Here is a 20,197-nt window from a genome sequence, read left to right as displayed (position 1 = left end):
CTCAACCTGGCTTGCATTGGTGGGGTGTTAGGGCTGATACTTCCACAGCCCTCTTCACTTACCTGGTAACTGGCCCAACTCGTCCTGTCACCCAGAACAGGGTAGCTGGGGGTCCAAGGAAGCATGTCAAGGACAGCCGCAGGGTGACAAGGCTGGGGTGGCTCTGCACCCAGCTCCCCCTGCAGTTCCCACACATGGGCTTCCCATTCATCCCGGTGATTGATGCTCCTGGAAGCGCCTGGAAACTCTGCCTGTGAGCTAATTATTCTGGGGAATGACCTGCATCCTGGTCAGGAGTGAGCAGGGAGATCATTAGGTGAGAGCTGGCTATTCACAAGAGGGCAGCCTTTGATGCCAGCCGAGCAGAAAGTTTGGCCGAAACTCAACACCTCTTGGAAGTACAGATTAGTGGAGAGGAAGAAAGGAGAACGCATTGTGGAAGTTTTCAAGAAGGAGACAAAGATGCCTGTGTTTTGTATCGCTCAGCTGCCTCAGGAAAATGTCCATTTGTTTTCTTTACACTCCTTTTACATTTTAAGTGGAATCTAGTGAATGTGTCTTTTCAGCGTTCCCAGTTTCACCATTTTCACTACACCTCGTGTTGCCATTTTAATGAAGCATCATTTTTCCAGAGGGTGTGGGAACAAAACCTATTTAATGACCTCTCTAAGCAAACACTGAGTTCTTCAAATATTTCCCTGAATTAAAATCCCCACCTCACAATTCACTTCCTTTTTTAAATGTCAGTTTGCCAACTGCTGCAAACCAATAAACAGGGCTTTCCTTTACCCACAAGCCAGAGGGCTCCTGTGGAGCCTCACGGTCTGGGGGTGCCTGAGAAACCTCTGCTCTCCTTGTCTGGCTGCTGCTCTGGGAGGGCTCGGTGGACGCAGCAATCCCCCTGGAAGCACAACATCATGTGCCTTGCATCTCTGCAGCACACAGGTTTAGGGGACTCAGCCAAAACCTGGGAGGACCTGGGAGATTCTCTGGTCCAGCCCCTCACTCTACAGACAGGGAAACTGAGGCCAGCAAGGAGAGGCATGCACCAGCGACACAGGGTGTCACCAGTAGAATAGGAAGGCCATAAAGAATAAGCAGGGTTGGCCCCATGTGGTCTCATCATCACTTAGCAGAGTTGTGCAAAATGCATATTATACCCTTCCCAAATCTACCAAATTGGAGCTTCTGGAATGGGAACTGGGAATGTATATTTCAACCACATTCCACATGGTGATACACATTAACTTTTGGAAAGAACTAGTAGTAGAAAGAATAGGTTTGGGTGGGGTGTGGTGCCTCATGCCTGTAATCCCAGCACTGTACAGGCGGAGGCCCAAGTGAGCCGGTCAACTGAGGCCAGGCGTTCGAGACCAGCCTGACCAGTATGTGAAACTCCATCTCTACTAAAAATACAAAAATTAACCAGATGTGGTGGCTCGCGCCTGTTATCCCAGCTACTCAAGAGGCTGAGGCAGGAGAATCACTCGAACCTGGGAGGCAGAGTTTGCAGGGAGCAAGATTGCGCCACTGCACTCCAGCCTGGGCGACAGAGTGAGACTCCATCTCAAAAAAAAAAAAAAAAAAAGGTTTGAATCCCATCTCTGCTGCCTACCAACTCAGCTCCTTTGGCAAGGTAATGTCTCTGAGCTCCATTTCCTCATCGGTCACTGGGGAGATTGCTGTGGAGACACCATGAGATGGTACATGTAGGCACAGTCAGGCCCTGGGACCTGGCACAAGGAAGCACTCTCTCAGTGTCACCTGTCCTCTGGAGGCAAGCACAACACACAATTTCTGGAGTCCCAGAGCCCCCACTTATAGACTGTATGAGCTTGGGCACATTATTTATCTTTCAAGCCTCGGTTTCCTTGTCCGTAAATGAAGATAATAATATTACCTCCTTCTAGAAATGCTGTGAAGGTAAAAAGTAATATCGAGTTGAAGCAGCACAGTCTAGTCATGAAACAAAACCACTGTAGGTCTTTCAGCAGACAGATTTCAAGGCAGGGATTTAGTTCCACAGAGGATAGAAGAGCTAAGTTGCCAAACAGAACAGAGGCCATCTAGAGACAGGCAACTGGAAGGACAAAGGAAGATGGCTGTTTTGTAGAGCCGGGGAGTTAATCCAGGCACCCCAGTAGGTGCTGGAGCATGGTGGGGCGGGGGAGCTAATGCCACAGAGAATTCGCTGCTGCTGGATGTGGAGATACCACACAAGGAAGATAGGAAGGAGAGAAAGGCCCAGGCTACTCTTTTCCCCTCACCCTGTAGTCTCCTACCAGTGCCTCTCCTTGCCCAGAGGAGGTAGAAGTCAGAAGATACAGGAGCCTGGGAAGTGTATCCAGAGACACAGAGCAGAGAGAAAGGACAGACATTGGGCCTGAGAGCAACCAAGCAAAAGCTTAGCACACACACAGAAAAGCACTTACACATTCTCAAACACAGAGGGAGCATCCTGTTAGCGGTTGTCATTGTCACTGTTAACAACAAAATACAACAGCCTGAAGGAATAGGCTCTTAGCAAGAAAAGTGTGTCTGTGGGAAGCCTACCTTTCATTAGTCACACACAAGCATCATTTCTCCAGGAGTGGCCACCACATGGAGGGAAAGTCCTGAAATTAGAATCCCAGATGTGCTTCTTATAAAGGGAACCTCTTTGTCTATGAAAACATGAGTTTCACATGTATCACAAGGCTGTAATGAGATCGGAGACATGAAGGTGCTTAAAAGTGCTATGCCAATACGGGGCATGCCTGTATTCTCCAAAGGGCGCATTTTCAAAAAAAAAAAATGGTTGTCAGATTCACTATGATGTACAGTCAACAGAATTATTATTTTTTCAACAAAATTTTCAAGTTCATCATTTTCTTTTCAGGAATTCTGATAGAACAGTTTTGAGCAAATACTCTTAACTGCTTAATTTTGCACTACTGAAGTGAAGCTCCAGCCAAAAGTTCATGAGAACCACTGAGCTAATGTGATGACAACCCATTCTGTAAGAGAGGGCTCTTACATATCTCCACAAGCTTTGATTGTACCATTTGTCTGTCTCCACTGATTCAGGCAGATAAAACCATTGCTACACTGTAATATAATCAATACTAGCATATTTATATATGCTAGTATATACATATACACACAATCTCTAATATATATTATGCAAACTATTGTTTGACTAATCTCTTTGTGCATTTCATATGCACTACTACCATTTAATTTATTATATAACAATAAGAAAAAGATGAGCCAGGTGCTGTGGCACACACCTATAGTCCTAGCTGCTTGGGAGGCTGAGGCAGAAGGATCCTTTAAGCCCAGGAGTTCAAAGCCAGCCTGGCAACATAGCAAGACCATGCCTCTAAAAAAAAAAAAAAGATGATGATGATGAATTTTCCAGCTGTAATATTTGATAAGTTTCATAAGTTCTTGATTACTTAACAGAGTTCTGATAACAAAAGTGTTTTTGTTCGGGGATTATATTTGTGCACAGTAGCTGCATTTTATATCTTTACAATGAAAACCAATTCACCTTTGCAATACTGGTTTCTTGTTTGCTAGCTCCCTGGTCTACTAGGTCATTGCTCTAGGCACTGTGAAATATTCTGAAATTTACTATTTTTAATATACTACTTAAATGCTTAATTTTCCCCCCAAAGTACTACATTATATGTTCAGGAATACTTTACTTTGTCGGTTTTAGCAAAGAGTGTTCCGGAATGTGGTCAAATAGCCAGTGCACCCCTGAGTGTCAACAATCATGCAGCAGCTGGCAGAGCTTGTTCGGCATTGGTGAGCCAGGTGTGCAGCCTAGAGCCAGGCTCACATGACAGGAGCAACCAGGGGGCCCAAGAGGGAGACCAGGACAGACTAGGTATACAGCTGGGATGCAGCATTTGGGGACTCAAATAGCTCCACAGACAGGTCTGGGCCTTTTGCTTCAGCTCAGGAGGATTCACGTGGGACTTTTGCAGGGGGAGAACCAAGCCCCAAATCGGTGTGGTTTGACATTTGCCAAAAAAGAGAGGTGTAGGCCAAGCATCTTAAGATATTTATCCTAAGGAACATTCCCAAGAGGGGGCAAACTGGAGATGCCAGGAATTAAGGGTATTTGGACTTAGACACAGGGATGGAAACCCCTCATTTTCCCTGCACCTTATGCAGAGAGCCAAGAGCAGTAGCATGGAGGGACCTCCCACCCAAGAACTTGGGGAAAAGTTTGTCCTCAAAGAGCTAAATCAGCAAGTCTATATGTGATATAAGATAGGGGATCTACGATTCTAGTTCTTCGTGGTCTGGTCTCACCAAGACTATTGAAATACGTTTGAAAACACCCAAGATGCAGTAAAGGGGACCCAAGGATCACCACTGGAAAGTGGACTTAAATTGTGACTGCAATCAGGTAAGCAGGAACTTGGTCAACTCTGTTGAATTCTGTTAGGAGAAAGGTTGTTTGAACTTGAAAACACAGGCAACCTCACACACAGAACAGGTAAACTTGAAGACCGGGCAGGTTAGTTAGAAGACCACACAAACTCAATGAAGGGAGGAGGCAGGGTGGCCTATAGAGACTAGCACTACAGTCAGTGGACATAAATATATATGGCCTCTGAAACACACTGATTTATTATCTAAATTAGACAACTCCTTCACTTTTCTCCGATTCTATATTCATCAGGGAACCTCCTGTGTATAACTTTGACTCTCCTAGGAAAGGTGCTGAGAGAGATAATAGGCTCATCATATTGCCTGAAATATCTGTCAAAAGGAAGCTCAAGGTTTTTATTGCAAAATGATACTGGTACTTTGATTTATACATTAGTCTCTTGTCATGTTGGTTAATGGGAGTTTTGCCCCCAGAGAACCGGATTCCCACCAAGTATCCTTAAAATGTATAACGTTTGAAGCTGCAAAGCTGAAAAGCTGACCTGCTATCATGTGGAATCTGCAGAAGGTAAATGCCAACTGAGGAGCTATGTAAGCATTCACACAGCCAACCTCCCTTGATAACATCCCAACATTGCCACATGCCACCTTTTAAATTTAAACAAATAACAGTATAACAGTGTTGGGTGTGTATGTGCCAGTTCATTTCCAATATTCCACACTGTAAAACAGCTTGAAGCCTATAAAACTGGAGATATTACTGTCTCGGGCCAGATCTGTGCTACAGGAAAGGATTCAGGGTCTTTGAACTATAAATAAATTCAGTTAACACTGGGCATTAAATTGTGAACTGCTACAGCATAGTTTAGATATGGTAAGTCACAGAGCAATCAGTACAGTTTTCTATGTAGTTCCAACTACATTTCCTTCAGAGCCTTTTAGACACTTCTGAGACTTTTATAGTTTCCTAACAATTTAAAACTTTTGTACCAAAAATCAAATAGTATTCTGGTCATTAAACAAATGACCCACAATATGTGATAACATTTTAAAAATCAAGAAATAGGAGACATTATAACTAAAGAGACAAACAAATTTGACCCTGTGAAAGTTTTAAATTTCTGTGAAGGTAACTATCAAAATTAGAATTTAAAAGGCAAACATATTGGAAATATATTTGCAGCAAAATGGCAATAAATGAGCAAATATTTTATTGAAAAGTATTTGGGCCAGGCGCAGTGGCTCAAGCCTGTAATCCCAGCACTTTGGGAGGCCGAGACGGGTGGATCATGAGGTCAGGAGATCGAGACCATCCTGGCTAACCCGGTGAAACCTCGTCTCTAATAAGAAATACAAAAAAAAAAAAAAAAAAAAACTAGCCGGGCGAGGTGGCGGGCGCCTGTAGTCCCAGCTACTCAGGAGGCTGAGGCAGGAGAATGGCGTAAACCTGGGAGGCGGAGCTTGCCGTGAGCTGAGATCCGGGAGGCGGAGCTTGCCGTGAGCTGCACTCCATCCTGGGCGACAGAGCAAGACTCCGTCTCAAAAAAAAAAAAAAAAGAAAAGTATTTGAATCGCCTAATAAATAAATGAAAATTAAAAGGAAAGAAATCCTATTGTATGCCTATTAAAAAGTAAGCAAGTATACCTAACAAAAATTAAGAGATTAATATCCATTGCAAGCACAGTTGGGAAGAGTTAGATTCTTATATGTTGCTGTTAGCAGCCCATATTTACGTAATTCTTTTTATTATACATCAAGAGTAATGGAATCATTTACATTCTTTTACAACTACTCTGACTTTAAGATATTTATGCTAAGGAAAATATTTATTTATTTGTAAGTTTGTTTGTTTGTTTGTTTGTTTGTTTGCAAAAGGGTCTCTGTCACCCAGGCTGGAGTGCAGTGGTAAGATCTCTGCTCACTGCAGCCTCACCCTCCCAGGCTCAAGTGATCCTCCCACCTCAGCCCCCCAGTAGCCAGACTACAAGCAAGCACTACAACACCTGGATAATTTTTTATTTTTTGTAAAGACAGGGTCCACTATGTTGCCCAGGCTGATCTCAAACTCCTGGGCTCAAGCAATCCTCCCACCTCAGCCTTCCAAAGTGCTGGGATTATAGACATGAGCCACTGTACTTGCCCTGAAGATACTTAAATTTTTTTTTTCTTTTTTGCAGTTGCAAGATTTAATAGAATGAAAACAGAGCTCCCATACAATGGGAAGGGACCCAAAGCGGGTTGCCGCTCCCTGCTTGAATGCCTGGGTTTATATCCCCATCATTGTCCCCCCCCCGTGCTCTCAGGCAATATATGATTTGACTATTTCTTTACCTCCTGCTTTTAGCCTAATTTGTATTTTAGTGAGCCCTCTTTACTACCTGATTGATCAGGTGTGAGCTGAGTTACAAGACCCATGTTTAAAGGTAGGTGCAGTCACCTTCCCCAGCTAGGCTTAGGAATTCTTGGTCGGCCTAGGAAATCCAGCTAGTCCTGTCTCTCAGTCCCCTCTCTCAACAGGAAAACCCAAGTGCTATTGGGGAGGTTGGCTGACGACCGTTCTAACTGTTTCCTGCTGAAGTGGGGTGTAGTAGGGGTCGTGCAGTTGAGATTTCCTTGGGAGGGGTGCCTTCGATATCATCAACATCAGAGCATGGGCTAGCAGGCTGGTCCAGGGGTCCACAGTAGATCTTAGTCACGGACTGTATCTGGGGCTCCATTTGAAGAACGATTTGTAGTTTTACAGCTTCGATTCTGGAAGAGACAAACTTAACAAGGAGGTTTAAGATACAGGGATTGAAATGTATGGCCTGAAGTGCAGGGGCATATGGGTGTGGGCTGTGAAAGTGGGGTTTCTTTTAGAAAAACTCCTATACAATGGAGCATCAATATTACTGGGAAGCCGCATTCTCCATAGAAGCTCTTCGTAAGGGGAGCTACTGGTAGTACAGCGGCATGGAGGGGGTGCGGTGAGAGTAAAATGGGGTAAGAGAACAGTAAAGAGAAAATGACAAGGGAGGACCATAGGGATCTACGATTCTGGTTACTTTCCTCACAGTTGTCACTTGAAGAGCAGTCACAGATCCTCTAGAGGTTCACAGGAATAGCTAGTGTTATCTCCTGGGTTTTCAGGTTCCTTTGGCAGTATCCAGGGTTTGACTCGAGTGTGATGTAAGACTCCACTCCAGCCACTTTAACCACAGTTGGGGTAGATAAAATGACTGGGTAGTGTCCTTCCCAGGATGTGTCTAGGGATGGGGACTTAGAGGGAAGGGACTTGACTAATACCATGTCACCAGGGTGGAATAATTCCTTTCCCTCCTCTTGGGGACAGGTTCCCTGTAATGTTTTAAGAACTTGTTGATATTTGGCTAAGGAGGTGATATCTGCAATTAAGTTGGCCATCTCTCAGTCAAGCACAAGGTCATTGGTTAGGAAGGACTGTCCATACAGCATTTCCTATGGGCTAAGTCCTGCTTTTTGGGGACAGTTTCAGATTCGTAGTAAGGCTATAGGTAACAGAGCAGGCCATGTGAGGTGGGTTTCTTGGGTTAGCTTTTTCAGATGTCATTTGAGTGTTTTGTTCATTTTCTCAACTTTCTCTGAGGATTGTGGCCTCCAGGTGCAGTGTAAGTGATATCGTATACCTAATGCCTGGGATACTCCCTGGATTACTGCATCCTTGAAAGCAAGGCCATCGTCACTCTGTCAGCCTTGGGGAAGTCCAAATCTGGGAATTATTTCATGAAGTAGTGCCTTTATTACCTCTGGGGCCTTTTCTGTCCTACAAGGGAAGGCCTCTGCCCAACCAGTGAAAGTATGTACCAGACTAGTAGATACTGAAATCCCTGAGATTTGGGCAGGTGGTTAAAATCTAATTGGTAGTCTTCTCCTGGGTAATGGCCTGTTCTTTGTTCTCCTGAAGTAGCTTGGTGATAAGGCAGGGAATTATTTCTTTGGCACCCTTCACAGGCCCTGACTATCTGCTTGATAATTTTGAAAAGGCCTGCTCCAGTAAATAATAATTTGGCCATCTGATGGGTGCTATTAATGCCTAAGTGAAAGTTTTGGTGAAGGGTTTTAAGTAATTTCCATTGGTTAGCTGCAGGCAAAAGTATTTTTCCTTCTTCAGTGGCTAGCCATCCTGAGGGGAGGAAACTATGTCTTGTGAGGGCCCCCTTTCTATTTCTTCTGCTGAGTACTGGGGCTTGGTTTCCTGGAGGGGATTACCCCATACTAGGGGTCCTTCTATAAGCATTTCTAATGGAGGGTCCTACCTTACGGCTCTTTTGGCTTCAATATTCACTAGGCGGTTCCCTTCTATTTCCCTTTCCTTTCCTTTCTGATGACCCTGGCAGTGTAAGACTGCCATCTCTTTAGGTTTCTGTATAGCCAATAATAATCTCTTAACGGCTTCCTGATGTTTGATAGGTGTTCCATTGGAAGTTAGGAATTCCCTTTCTCTCCATATTGTTGCTTGGGCATGGAGGACTAGGTATTTACCCTTTTTCCTTCTCCTAATTCTAGTGCCCGAGTGAGGGCTATTAGTTCTGCCAGCTGAGTGCTAGTTCCTGGAGTGAGGGGATTACTTTCAAGTATTCCATTATCACTGACCACTGCATACTCCGCTTTTTGAAATCCTTTTTCTACAAAGCAGCTTCCATCAGTATACAAGTTGAGGTCGGGATCTGTCAAGGCAACCTCTAGAAGGTCCCCTTGAGTGGCATAGGTTTGACCAATTACTTGTTGACAGTTATGTTCTATCTTTTCTTCATTGTCTGGAAGAAATGTGGCTGGGTTAAGAGCTGCACAAATGCACAATCACAGCACTGGTCCTTCAAGTAATAGAGTCTGATATTTAAGCAAATGGTTGTCTGACAGCCACAAGTCTCCTTTAGCAGTGAGTATGCCGTTCACATCATGAGATGTCCACACAATAAGATATCTTCCCTGTATTATTTTAACTGCTTCATATACTAAGACTGCTACTGCTGCCACTACCCGTAAACAACGAGGCCAACTCTTTGCCACTACATCAATTTCCTTACTCAGGTATGTCACAGGTTGCAAGCTGGTCCCTCAGACCTGTGTAAGGACTCCTAGAGCTATTCCTGTTTTTTCTGTGACATATAAAGAGAAGTCTTGCCCCGCTGGCAAGCTTAACACTGGGGCTTGAGTTAGGACCTTCTTTAGGGCCTGAAAAGCTGCTTCTGCTTCAGGTGTCCATTCTACTAAATGGGTATTGGATTTCTGAGTTTCCTTAATTAGCGTGTATAATGGCCTGGCTATTTCGCTGTACCTGGGAATCCATATTTGGCAGAAGCCTGTTATGCCAAGGAACCCTCTTAATTGCTTCAGGGTTTTGGGATGAGGATAAGCCAGTATAGGCTGGATACATTCCTCACTGAGGGCTCTGGTTCCTTTGGATAATTTTAGCCCTAAGTATTTAACCCACTATAAGCAGAGCTGAGCCTTTGGTTTGGAAACCTTGTAGCTACAGGTGGCGAGCACTTGGGTGGCTTGATGGCACAAGGTTTCTGAATAGGTGGGTAGAAGTAAATCATCCACCTACCGGAGGACACGAGTGTCCAGATATAAGAACTGGCTCAAGTCTTGGGCTAATGCCAGGCCAAATAGATGGGGGCTATCCCTGAACCCTTGAGGTAAAACAATCCAGGTGAGTTGAGATGTTGGGTTCGAAGGATCTTCAAAGGCAAATGAGAATTGAGAATCAGGATATACAGGGATGTAGAAAAAGACATCCTTAAGGTCCAGGACTATCAACCACTCTGCTTCCTCTGGTATTTGGGAAAGCAGAGTATAAGGGTTAGGTAGAGCTGGGTATAGAGGGACAACGGCCTCATTGATAATCCTGAGATCTTGCACTAACCTGCACTGTCCACTGAGTTTCTGTACTCCTAAAATTAGAGTATTACAGGGGCTATTGCATGGTTTTACTAGACCTTGGGTTTTAGGTCCTTAATCTTTTGGAGTCCTTGTTGGGTTTCGGGTCTAAGGGGTACTGCCTTTGGTAGGAAAGGAGGCGAAATCCTTTAGTTTAAGTTGAACGGGATGGGCATTCTTCATTCATCCATATTGTCCTTCTGTTGCCCAGACTTCAGGGTTAATTCCTTCCTCAAGTAAGGGACAACGAACGTGTGCTCCTTCTCCTATTTTCAGGTGTATAATGGCCCCTGCTTTTACTAGAATGCCTTTCCCTAACAAGGGAGTAGGGCTTTCAGGCATAATTAGAAAGGCATGTGAAAAGAGTAAAGTTCCCCGGTCACAACTTAGCGGCTGGGAGAAGTATCTAGTGACTGCCTGTCCTAGGACCCCTCGGATAGTGACAGATCTGGAGGACAGTTGTCTGGGACAGGAGAGTAACACTGAGAAGGCCGGGCCAGCATCCAGGAGACAGTTAAGCTCCTGGCCCTCAATGGTCAAGCATACCCAGGGCTCCGTGAAGGTATGGCATGGGTTGGCGCTTGCCCCGGGCACACTCAGTCCTGCTGCTGGATCATCTGGTTAGTGGCTTCTGACTCAGAGGACCTTCATCCCCTGGGGCAGTGGGCCTTCCAGTGATTCCCTTGACATAAGGGGCGTGGACGAGGGGCGGCTTATTTCTATTTGGACAATCTTTTTTAAAGTGTCCTTGTAGACCGCACTGGAAGCAAGCCCTGTTAGGCATTCGATTTGCCCAGCCTTTTCCTGTTCCAGAGCCTCCAAAGTCCGCTTGCCTGAGGGCCATGACTAAAGCAGTGGCCTTTTTTTTTCCCCATTTGTCCCATTCTGCCTGCTCCTCCTGATCTCTCTTATAAAAAACCAAGGTTGCCAAGTTCAATAGGGTTTCTAAGTTTTGCTCCAGACCTAAGGCAGACTTTTGAAGTTTTTTCTAATGTCTGCAGCTGACTGAGTGATAAACTTATCTTTTAAGATTACTTGGCCTTCAATAGAGTCAGGTGACAGAGAGGTATGCTTCCTCAATGCCTCCCTTAGTCTCTCCGGAAAGGCAGTAGGACTTTCATACTTTCCCTGTGTTATAGTGGACATGATTTGATAATTTATAGGCTTCTTCTTAGTTTTCCTTAATCCTTTTAGCACGCAAGTTATCAAATGTCTGCGGCACCAATCTTCATGTTCTGATTCTATGTCCCAGTGAGGGTCTACACTGGGAACTGCCTGCTGGCCTGTGGGGAATTGTTCTCCTTCCTCTGTTGTCATCCTATCATTGACCTGACTGAGATACCAGAGATCGCCAGACTCTCAGGGCTGCAGTTATGGCGGCACTTCTCTCATTTGGGGTTAGTGTCTGATTTAGCAGTAACATTATGTCTCTCCATGTCAGACCAAAGGATTGTCCTAACCCTTGTAAAACATCAATATAGCCATCAGGGTTATCTGAGAATTTACCTAGGTCTATTTTAATTTGCTTCAAGTCTGAGAGGGTAAAAGGTACACACACTCTGGGCCGAATTCTCCCCCTCCCACCACTTAGAGGGGGCATGATCGGGGAATACTGGCATTCTTGGGTTCATTGTTTACCCCTTTATGTATCACTTTTTGGATTGTTTGGGTTGAAGGTGGTCCTTATTAGTTGTGGAAGGAGCCAGGGGAATGTCGGGGCTGGGAGGTAGACTCTGAGGCCTTCCTGTAGGCCATAAATTACACTTTTTACATAATAGCGAGTTGTCTCTTAATGAAAAGAAAGTTTGCACATATGGCACTTCACTACATTTGCCCTCCTTTCTACAAAAGAGGTCTAGCTGTAAGATGGTGTTACAATTTATACTTCCCTCAGGGGGCCAGGTTTCTCCCCCTTGAAGAGGATGTTGTGGCCAGGCGGTACTGCAGAAGGACATAATCTGCTTCTTTCTTAGTGTCTGAGGGTCATATTGGTCCCAATTCTCCAGAATACATCTTAGGAGCTTTTTTGCCTTGGAGGAAACATTTCCCATTGCTTTGGAGAATCCCCATATGGGCCAACAAATGTTAACGGAGGGTCTTTATTCTTAAAGCTCCCAAGATGGTGGTGGGCCACTCCCAAGATGCCAACAAGCCTTTCGGTCTCTGACCTGGGGTTCTTGGCCTCACGGATTCCCAGGAATGGAACCTTGGGTCATGTGATGACTGTTATCACTCTATTAGAAGCCATGGGTCATGGAAGAGAACCGTGGAACCCAGCAACTAGTGTTCAGCTCGAGTAGGACCAACCCAGGCACTTAGCCATGCAGGAGCAATGGCNAAGGATCTTCAAAGGCAAATGAGAATTGAGAATCAGGATATACAGGGATGTAGAAAAAGACATCCTTAAGGTCCAGGACTATCAACCACTCTGCTTCCTCTGGTATTTGGGAAAGCAGAGTATAAGGGTTAGGTAGAGCTGGGTATAGAGGGACAACGGCCTCATTGATAATCCTGAGATCTTGCACTAACCTGCACTGTCCACTGAGTTTCTGTACTCCTAAAATTAGAGTATTACAGGGGCTATTGCATGGTTTTACTAGACCTTGGGTTTTTAGGTCCTTAATCTTTTGGAGTCCTTGTTGGGTTTCGGGTCTAAGGGGGTACTGCCTTTGGTAGGAAAGGAGGCGAAATCCTTTAGTTTAAGTTGAACGGGATGGGCATTCTTCATTCATCCATATTGTCCTTCTGTTGCCCAGACTTCAGGGTTAATTCCTTCCTCAAGTAAGGGACAACGAACGTGTGCTCCTTCTCCTATTTTCAGGTGTATAATGGCCCCTGCTTTTACTAGAATGCCTTTCCCTAACAAGGGAGTAGGGCTTTCAGGCATAATTAGAAAGGCATGTGAAAAGAGTAAAGTTCCCCGGTCACAACTTAGCGGCTGGGAGAAGTATCTAGTGACTGCCTGTCCTAGGACCCCTCGGATAGTGACAGATCTGGAGGACAGTTGTCTGGGACAGGAGAGTAACACTGAGAAGGCCGGGCCAGCATCCAGGAGACAGTTAAGCTCCTGGCCCTCAATGGTCAAGCATACCCAGGGCTCCGTGAAGGTATGGCATGGGTTGGCGCTTGCCCCGGGCACACTCAGTCCTGCTGCTGGATCATCTGGTTAGTGGCTTCTGACTCAGAGGACCTTCATCCCCTGGGGCAGTGGGCCTTCCAGTGATTCCCTTGACATAAGGGGCGTGGACGAGGGGGCGGCTTATTTCTATTTGGACAATCTTTTTTAAAGTGTCCTTGTAGACCGCACTGGAAGCAAGCCCTGTTAGGCATTCGATTTGCCCAGCCTTTTCCTGTTCCAGAGCCTCCAAAGTCCGCTTGCCTGAGGGCCATGACTAAAGCAGTGGCCTTTTTTTTCCCCCATTTGTCCCATTCTGCCTGCTCCTCCTGATCTCTCTTATAAAAAACCAAGGTTGCCAAGTTCAATAGGGTTTCTAAGTTTTGCTCCAGACCTAAGGCAGACTTTTGAAGTTTTTTCTAATGTCTGCAGCTGACTGAGTGATAAACTTATCTTTTAAGATTACTTGGCCTTCAATAGAGTCAGGTGACAGAGAGGTATGCTTCCTCAATGCCTCCCTTAGTCTCTCCGGAAAGGCAGTAGGACTTTCATACTTTCCCTGTGTTATAGTGGACATGATTTGATAATTTATAGGCTTCTTCTTAGTTTTCCTTAATCCTTTTAGCACGCAAGTTATCAAATGTCTGCGGCACCAATCTTCATGTTCTGATTCTATGTCCCAGTGAGGGTCTACACTGGGAACTGCCTGCTGGCCTGTGGGGAATTGTTCTCCTTCCTCTGTTGTCATCCTATCATTGACCTGACTGAGATACCAGAGATCGCCAGACTCTCAGGGCTGCAGTTATGGCGGCACTTCTCTCATTTGGGGTTAGTGTCTGATTTAGCAGTAACATTATGTCTCTCCATGTCAGACCAAAGGATTGTCCTAACCCTTGTAAAACATCAATATAGCCATCAGGGTTATCTGAGAATTTACCTAGGTCTATTTTAATTTGCTTCAAGTCTGAGAGGGTAAAAGGTACACACACTCTGGGCCGAATTCTCCCCTCCCACCACTTAGAGGGGCATGATCGGGGAATACTGGCATTCTTGGGTTCATTGTTTACCCCTTTATGTATCACTTTTGGATTGTTTGGGTTGAAGGTGGTCCTTATTAGTTGTGGAAGGAGCCAGGGGAATGTCGGGGCTGGGAGGTAGACTCTGAGGCCTTCCTGTAGGCCATAAATTACACTTTTACATAATAGCGAGTTGTCTCTTAATGAAAAGAAAGTTTGCACATATGGCACTTCACTACATTTGCCCTCCTTTCTACAAAAGAGGTCTAGCTGTAAGATGGTGTTACAATTTATACTTCCCTCAGGGGCCAGGTTTCTCCCCTTGAAGAGGATGTTGTGGCCAGGCGGTACTGCAGAAGGACATAATCTGCTTCTTTCTTAGTGTCTGAGGGTCATATTGGTCCCAATTCTCCAGAATACATCTTAGGAGCTTTTTTGCCTTGGAGGAAACATTTCCCATTGCTTTGGAGAATCCCCATATGGGCCAACAAATGTTAACGGAGGGTCTTTATTCTTAAAGCTCCCAAGATGGTGGTGGGCCACTCCCAAGATGCCAACAAGCCTTTCGGTCTCTGACCTGGGGTTCTTGGCCTCACGGATTCCCAGGAATGGAACCTTGGGTCATGTGATGACTGTTATCACTCTATTAGAAGCCATGGGTCATGGAAGAGAACCGTGGAACCCAGCAACTAGTGTTCAGCTCGAGTAGGACCAACCCAGGCACTTAGCCATGCAGGAGCAATGGCGAGCCTTTAGCCCGATCAGGAGCAGTAATGGGCACTTTGCTGAATCAGGAGCACAGTGGACACTCTGTCGGATCTAGGGGGGTAGAAGTCAGTGACAAGTCTGTGACAGTGGCAAACAGCAGTGGTGAATGGTGAGCGAAAGCTCAGCTTGAGCTTTAACAAACACGGACTAGAAGCGTGTGCAGTTGCAAGATTTAATATTGTGAAAACAGAGCTTCCATACAATGGGAGGGGACCTAAAGGCGGTTGCCCACATACTTAAATTTTAAAAAGCTATGTGCATTGATATGAACATTTTAGTATTACGCACAATAGAAAAAAATTAAAGACAACCCAAATTGCAACAATTGTGAAACAATCAAGCCCATTATGATGCCCAGCTTAGTAGTATGTGATGCAGTCATTTAAAATTATAATGCTTAGACATCTGTAACACTTTGGGAAAGCGTTTACAATGCACTAAACAAAAATCTAAATACCTGCTTATAAAATATTATATATTTGAATCCCAGCTATACCATTTACCAGCTGTAAGGCATTGGAAATGTTACTTAATCTCTGTGCCTCAGTTTTCCAGTTTGTAAAATAGAAAAAGTAATAATACCTACCTAGTAATGTTGATGTACAGATTAAATGAGTCATTGTACATAAAACTGCTTAGAAAACTCGCACATAATAAGTGCTATGTGAATGTTTCTGATTCTTTGTCATTAGAATATTTCCCATCATATCATTATCATAACCTTTATAATAAAAATTAGAATTTAAAAATCCCCTTCTTAGACATTGTTGCTAAAACATATTTCATATTCTTTAATAATAACCCACAGTAGGCCAGTGGTGAAGGGTGGCTCATGCTTGTAATCCCAGCACTTTGAAAGGCCAAGGTGGGTGACTCACCTGAGGTCAAGAGTTCGAGACCAGCCTGGCCTACATGGTGAAACTCTCTCTCTACTAAAATACTAAAATTAGCCAGACATGGTTGACAGGCACCTATAATCCCAGCTACTCAGGAGGCTGAGGCAGGAGAATCCCTTGAACCCAGGAGGGGGAGGTTGCAGTGAGCCGAGATTGTACCACTGCACTCCAGCCTGGGCAACAGAGTGAGACTCTGTCTCAAAAAAAAGAAAGAATATCTCACAGTATTCTTAAGAACATTTTAGTTCAATGATACATATTATGCACTTGCTAGGCATCAAGCACCACGTGACCCCTGCCCTAAGGGAGCTTACAGTCAGTTAAAGCAGAAGGAATCACACAATCTCAACAGTCCCGATGGCCTCAGCTTTGCACATCACCCTCCCATCCTAAACTGTAAATGCTATTTCATCATTTTATCATTTTTGGCCACTGCTAATGCACCCTGAAGATTTGTTTTACATTATATTTATATAAAGAGTCCTAAGGTACATAAAGTGTTCCTCTGCTTTGAATAGGCTTCTATTCTTGCTAGATTTGAACAAGTGTAGTAATTTCAATTTCCTGTCATTATTTAACAATTCCCATTCCATACAGGTATCATTTAGGTGTTAACACAAAAAAGTGGGTTTTTTAAAACATGTTTAAATCTCATATTTTTAAGCATCTTTTCCTTCTAAATCAACACAAAATCTTCAATTCTGTAAAGACACAATGCATTCCATTCCTGTCTCCATATTTCCAATCATTCAACAAATGTTTATTGAGTACATGTTATGTACCAGGACACACTCAGTGCTAGGCACTGCGGATGAGAAGACAGTTCCTGTCTCAAGATTTGCTCCTTCTAAGTGGGGAAGCTCCCATCACAATGTGAGGAATGAGAATAATAATAAGAGTATGTACTGGAACTATGGAGCTAGGAGTTGGAAGCCAAAGGAAAGCATCGTGATCCATTCTGAAAACAGACCTTTCAAAGAATAAGGCATTTGAAGCCAGTCCTAGAGGACATCTGGTGATAACTAAGCAGAAAAATCCTTCCAGGATAATAATGTAGACTAAGCAAAGGTAAGAAAGCATAAGAGAGCATGATGTGTTTAAAAAACACTTAGGTTCAGCTAGGCATGGTGGCTCACAGCTGTAATCCCAGCACCTTGGGAGGCTAAGGCAGGTAGATCACTTGAGGCCAGGAGTTTGAGACCAGCCTGGCCAACATGGAGAAACTCCACCTCTACTAAAAAATACAAAAATTAGCTGGGTATGGTGGTGGCCTGTAATCCCAGCTACTCAGGAGGCTGAGGCTCAAGAATTGCTTGAGCCTGGGAGGCAGAGGCTGTAGTGAGCTCAGACTGCGCCACTGCACTCCAGCCTAGGCGACAGAGTGAGACTCTGTCTCAAAAACAAAAACAAAACAAAACAAAACAAACAAACCACTTAGGTTAAATGGAACAAAACCATGGGTAGAGAGTGTTAAATGAAAGAAGAAGCAAAGATCCTTACAAACCCTACCGAAGACATTGAGATTTATCTTTCTGGGGAGAGAAAGTTGAAAACAAACAAACAAACCTGTAGGCCAGGAAATAGAATCTTCAGATTTGCATCATAAAAAATCCATCTGATAAAAACATGAAAGAGGAGGGACTGGCAAAAAGAGTTCAGCCAGGAGGCTTGTGAAGTAGTAAAACAATAAATTAAGAGGGCCTGAACTACTTGACAGTGACCACGGCAAAGATTGGATAGTGGGTATACTTAAGGCTATATAGAAGACTAAACTTAAAAGAAAAGCCCCATGCACAAATACTGCATGGAATATAACAATCCCTTGAATGCACAGAATATCTCACGAGAAAGGAAAAGGCTCCTACACCTCAGGAAAAGTAAAGGTGGGAGTGTCGGGGGAGAGGGAGAGCATCAAGATAAATAGCTAATGCATGCAGGGCTTAATACCTAGGTGATGGGTTGACAGGTGCAGCAAACCACCATGGCACATGTTTACTTAAGTAACAAATCTGCACATCCTGCACATGCATCCCGGAACTTAAAATAAAATTAAGTTAAATTTTAAAAATTCAAAAAGAAAAGGTGTTCAACAACAACAACAGCAAGAAAAGTAAAGACTAGAAAAACCTGCCCACAAACACAAGGAGATGACAAGAAAGCTGGTCTATCCTAACACAAGCTCTGATGGAAAAAAACCCCTCCCTGATAATTTGAAACAATAGGCCTGCCCTCACCTAAGCTTGTGGTTGAAATTTACACTATGTGAGGGTTCTGGAGCATGGAGCCTAAGAAAATAACATAAACATGGAACAGTATGGAATAAGATCTATGGTGAGAAAAAAAAGAGTAAGATACAAAACAGTGCAGGTAATAGAGTACCACTAATGTAAAAAGTAATAATAGCCATGTACATATATGTTGCATGTGCACAGACCATCTTACCTAAAAATGTGTCCCAGGCTCAGTCTTTGATCCTCATCTCTCCTCTAGTGATACTCACTCTATTAGAGATCTCACCCGGCCTCAAGGCTTGTTGATCACTTTAAACTGGTTGCTCTCAAATTTATACTTCTGGCCCAGACCTGTCTCCCACATCCCAGACTTGGATATTCAATAGCCAACTCAAAATCTCTACTTAGACGCATGAGACATCTAAAATCGAAAACTTTTCTTATATCCTCTCAAGCCTGTTCCCCCACATCCTTCCCTATTTTCACTGACAGTAAATCCATCCTTCCAGCTGCTTGGTTCTAAACCCTTAGAGTCATCCTTGAGTCTGTGCTTGCTCTCACATCCCACATCCAATTCATTAAGAAAGACCATTGGATCTATCTTCAAGATATGTCTGGAATCCTACTGCATTATACTTTCTCCATGGCACCACCCTGGACAAAATCATCATCATAAGAATTCCTGTGTGTTATAAATTTTGAAACGTCATATTTTCCAGCTGCTTCAACATCCCCATGGATAGCCTGGGAGCATTCCGCCCAGGCAACTAGGTGAGCCTATGTGATAAGACTGATGGAAGGCACAAGTTCTCCTTCTTGCCCTTCCTGTACTGTGACCAGTGATATTCAAATCCACCAGTGAAGTCACCTTGCAACTTTTCTTATATATTCTACCCTAACCCAGAATTACTAGGCCCAGTGTCCTCATTCTTTCCCTTCTCCCCACTGCTTGGCTGAGCTTATTCCTTTGGTGCCCTTCCTGTGTGACCCTCTGGTGGTGTGTAGTGAGTCTATCTCTCTAGGACCTGTGAGGATAATAAACTATATTTTCCTATGCCTCTATTGTGTCCCATTTTGTGGCCTCCTCAAACTAACCATCTCATGAAAGAATATAAGATAACCGGCATCACTGTACCAACTTCTCACAGGTCTCCCTGCTTCTACCTTTGTTCCCTCCACCACACTCACACACTGTAATTTAAATTTAGAAGCCAGATCACGCCTGTAATCCCAGCATTTTGGGAGGCTGAGGCAGGTGGATCACTTGAGGTCAGGAGTTCGAGACCAGCCTCAACATGGAGAAACCCCGTCTCTACTAAAAATACAAAATGAGTTGGGCGTGGTGGTGCATGCCTGTAATCCCAGCTACTCGGGAGGCTGAGGCAGGAGAATTGCTTGAACCTGGGAGGCGGAGGTTGCGATGAGCCAAGATCACACCATTGCACTCCAGCTTGGGCAACAAGAGTGAAACTCCATCTCAAAAATAAATAAATAAACAAATAAACAAATAAATAAACCAGAGTGAGCCTTTAAAAATAGAAGATCGTGGCTGGGAGCAGTGGCTCACACCTGTAATCTCAGCACTTTGGGAGGCTGAAGCAAGCAAATCACTTGAGGTCAGGAGTTTGAGATGAGCCTGGCAACATGGTGAAACCCTGTCTCTACTAAAAATACAAAAATTAGCTGGGCATGGTGATGTATGCCTGTAATCCCAGCTACCTGGGAGGCTGAGGCAGGAGAATCACTTGAACCCAGGAGGCAGAGGTTGCCATGAGCCAAGATCGTGCCACTGCACTCCAGTCTGGGTGATACAGAAAGACACCATCTCAATATATATATATGTGTGTGTGTGTGTGTGTGTGTGTGTGTGTGTGTGTGTGTGT

General features: G+C 44.3%; 1 protein-coding gene across 1 annotated transcript in view; it reads left to right on the top strand.

The window, feature by feature from the left end:
* Positions 1-351: 351 nt before the first annotated feature.
* CCDC180 (coiled-coil domain containing 180) overlaps positions 352-20,197 on the top strand; it is a 68,488-nt gene continuing 48,642 nt past the window's right edge. Inside the window, 2 exon segments of the mRNA XM_017887558.1 lie at positions 352-475; positions 3,704-3,792. Of these exon segments, the coding sequence (XP_017743047.1) occupies positions 352-475; positions 3,704-3,792 (213 nt within the window).

The sequence above is a fragment of the Rhinopithecus bieti genome, unplaced genomic scaffold (genome assembly GCF_001698545.2).
Source record: "Rhinopithecus bieti isolate Rb0 unplaced genomic scaffold, ASM169854v2 scaffold_16773, whole genome shotgun sequence".
Lineage (NCBI taxonomy): Eukaryota > Metazoa > Chordata > Mammalia > Primates > Cercopithecidae > Rhinopithecus > Rhinopithecus bieti.
Note: the sequence above shows the minus strand (reverse complement) of the source record. Positions and strands in the feature narration are given on the sequence as shown.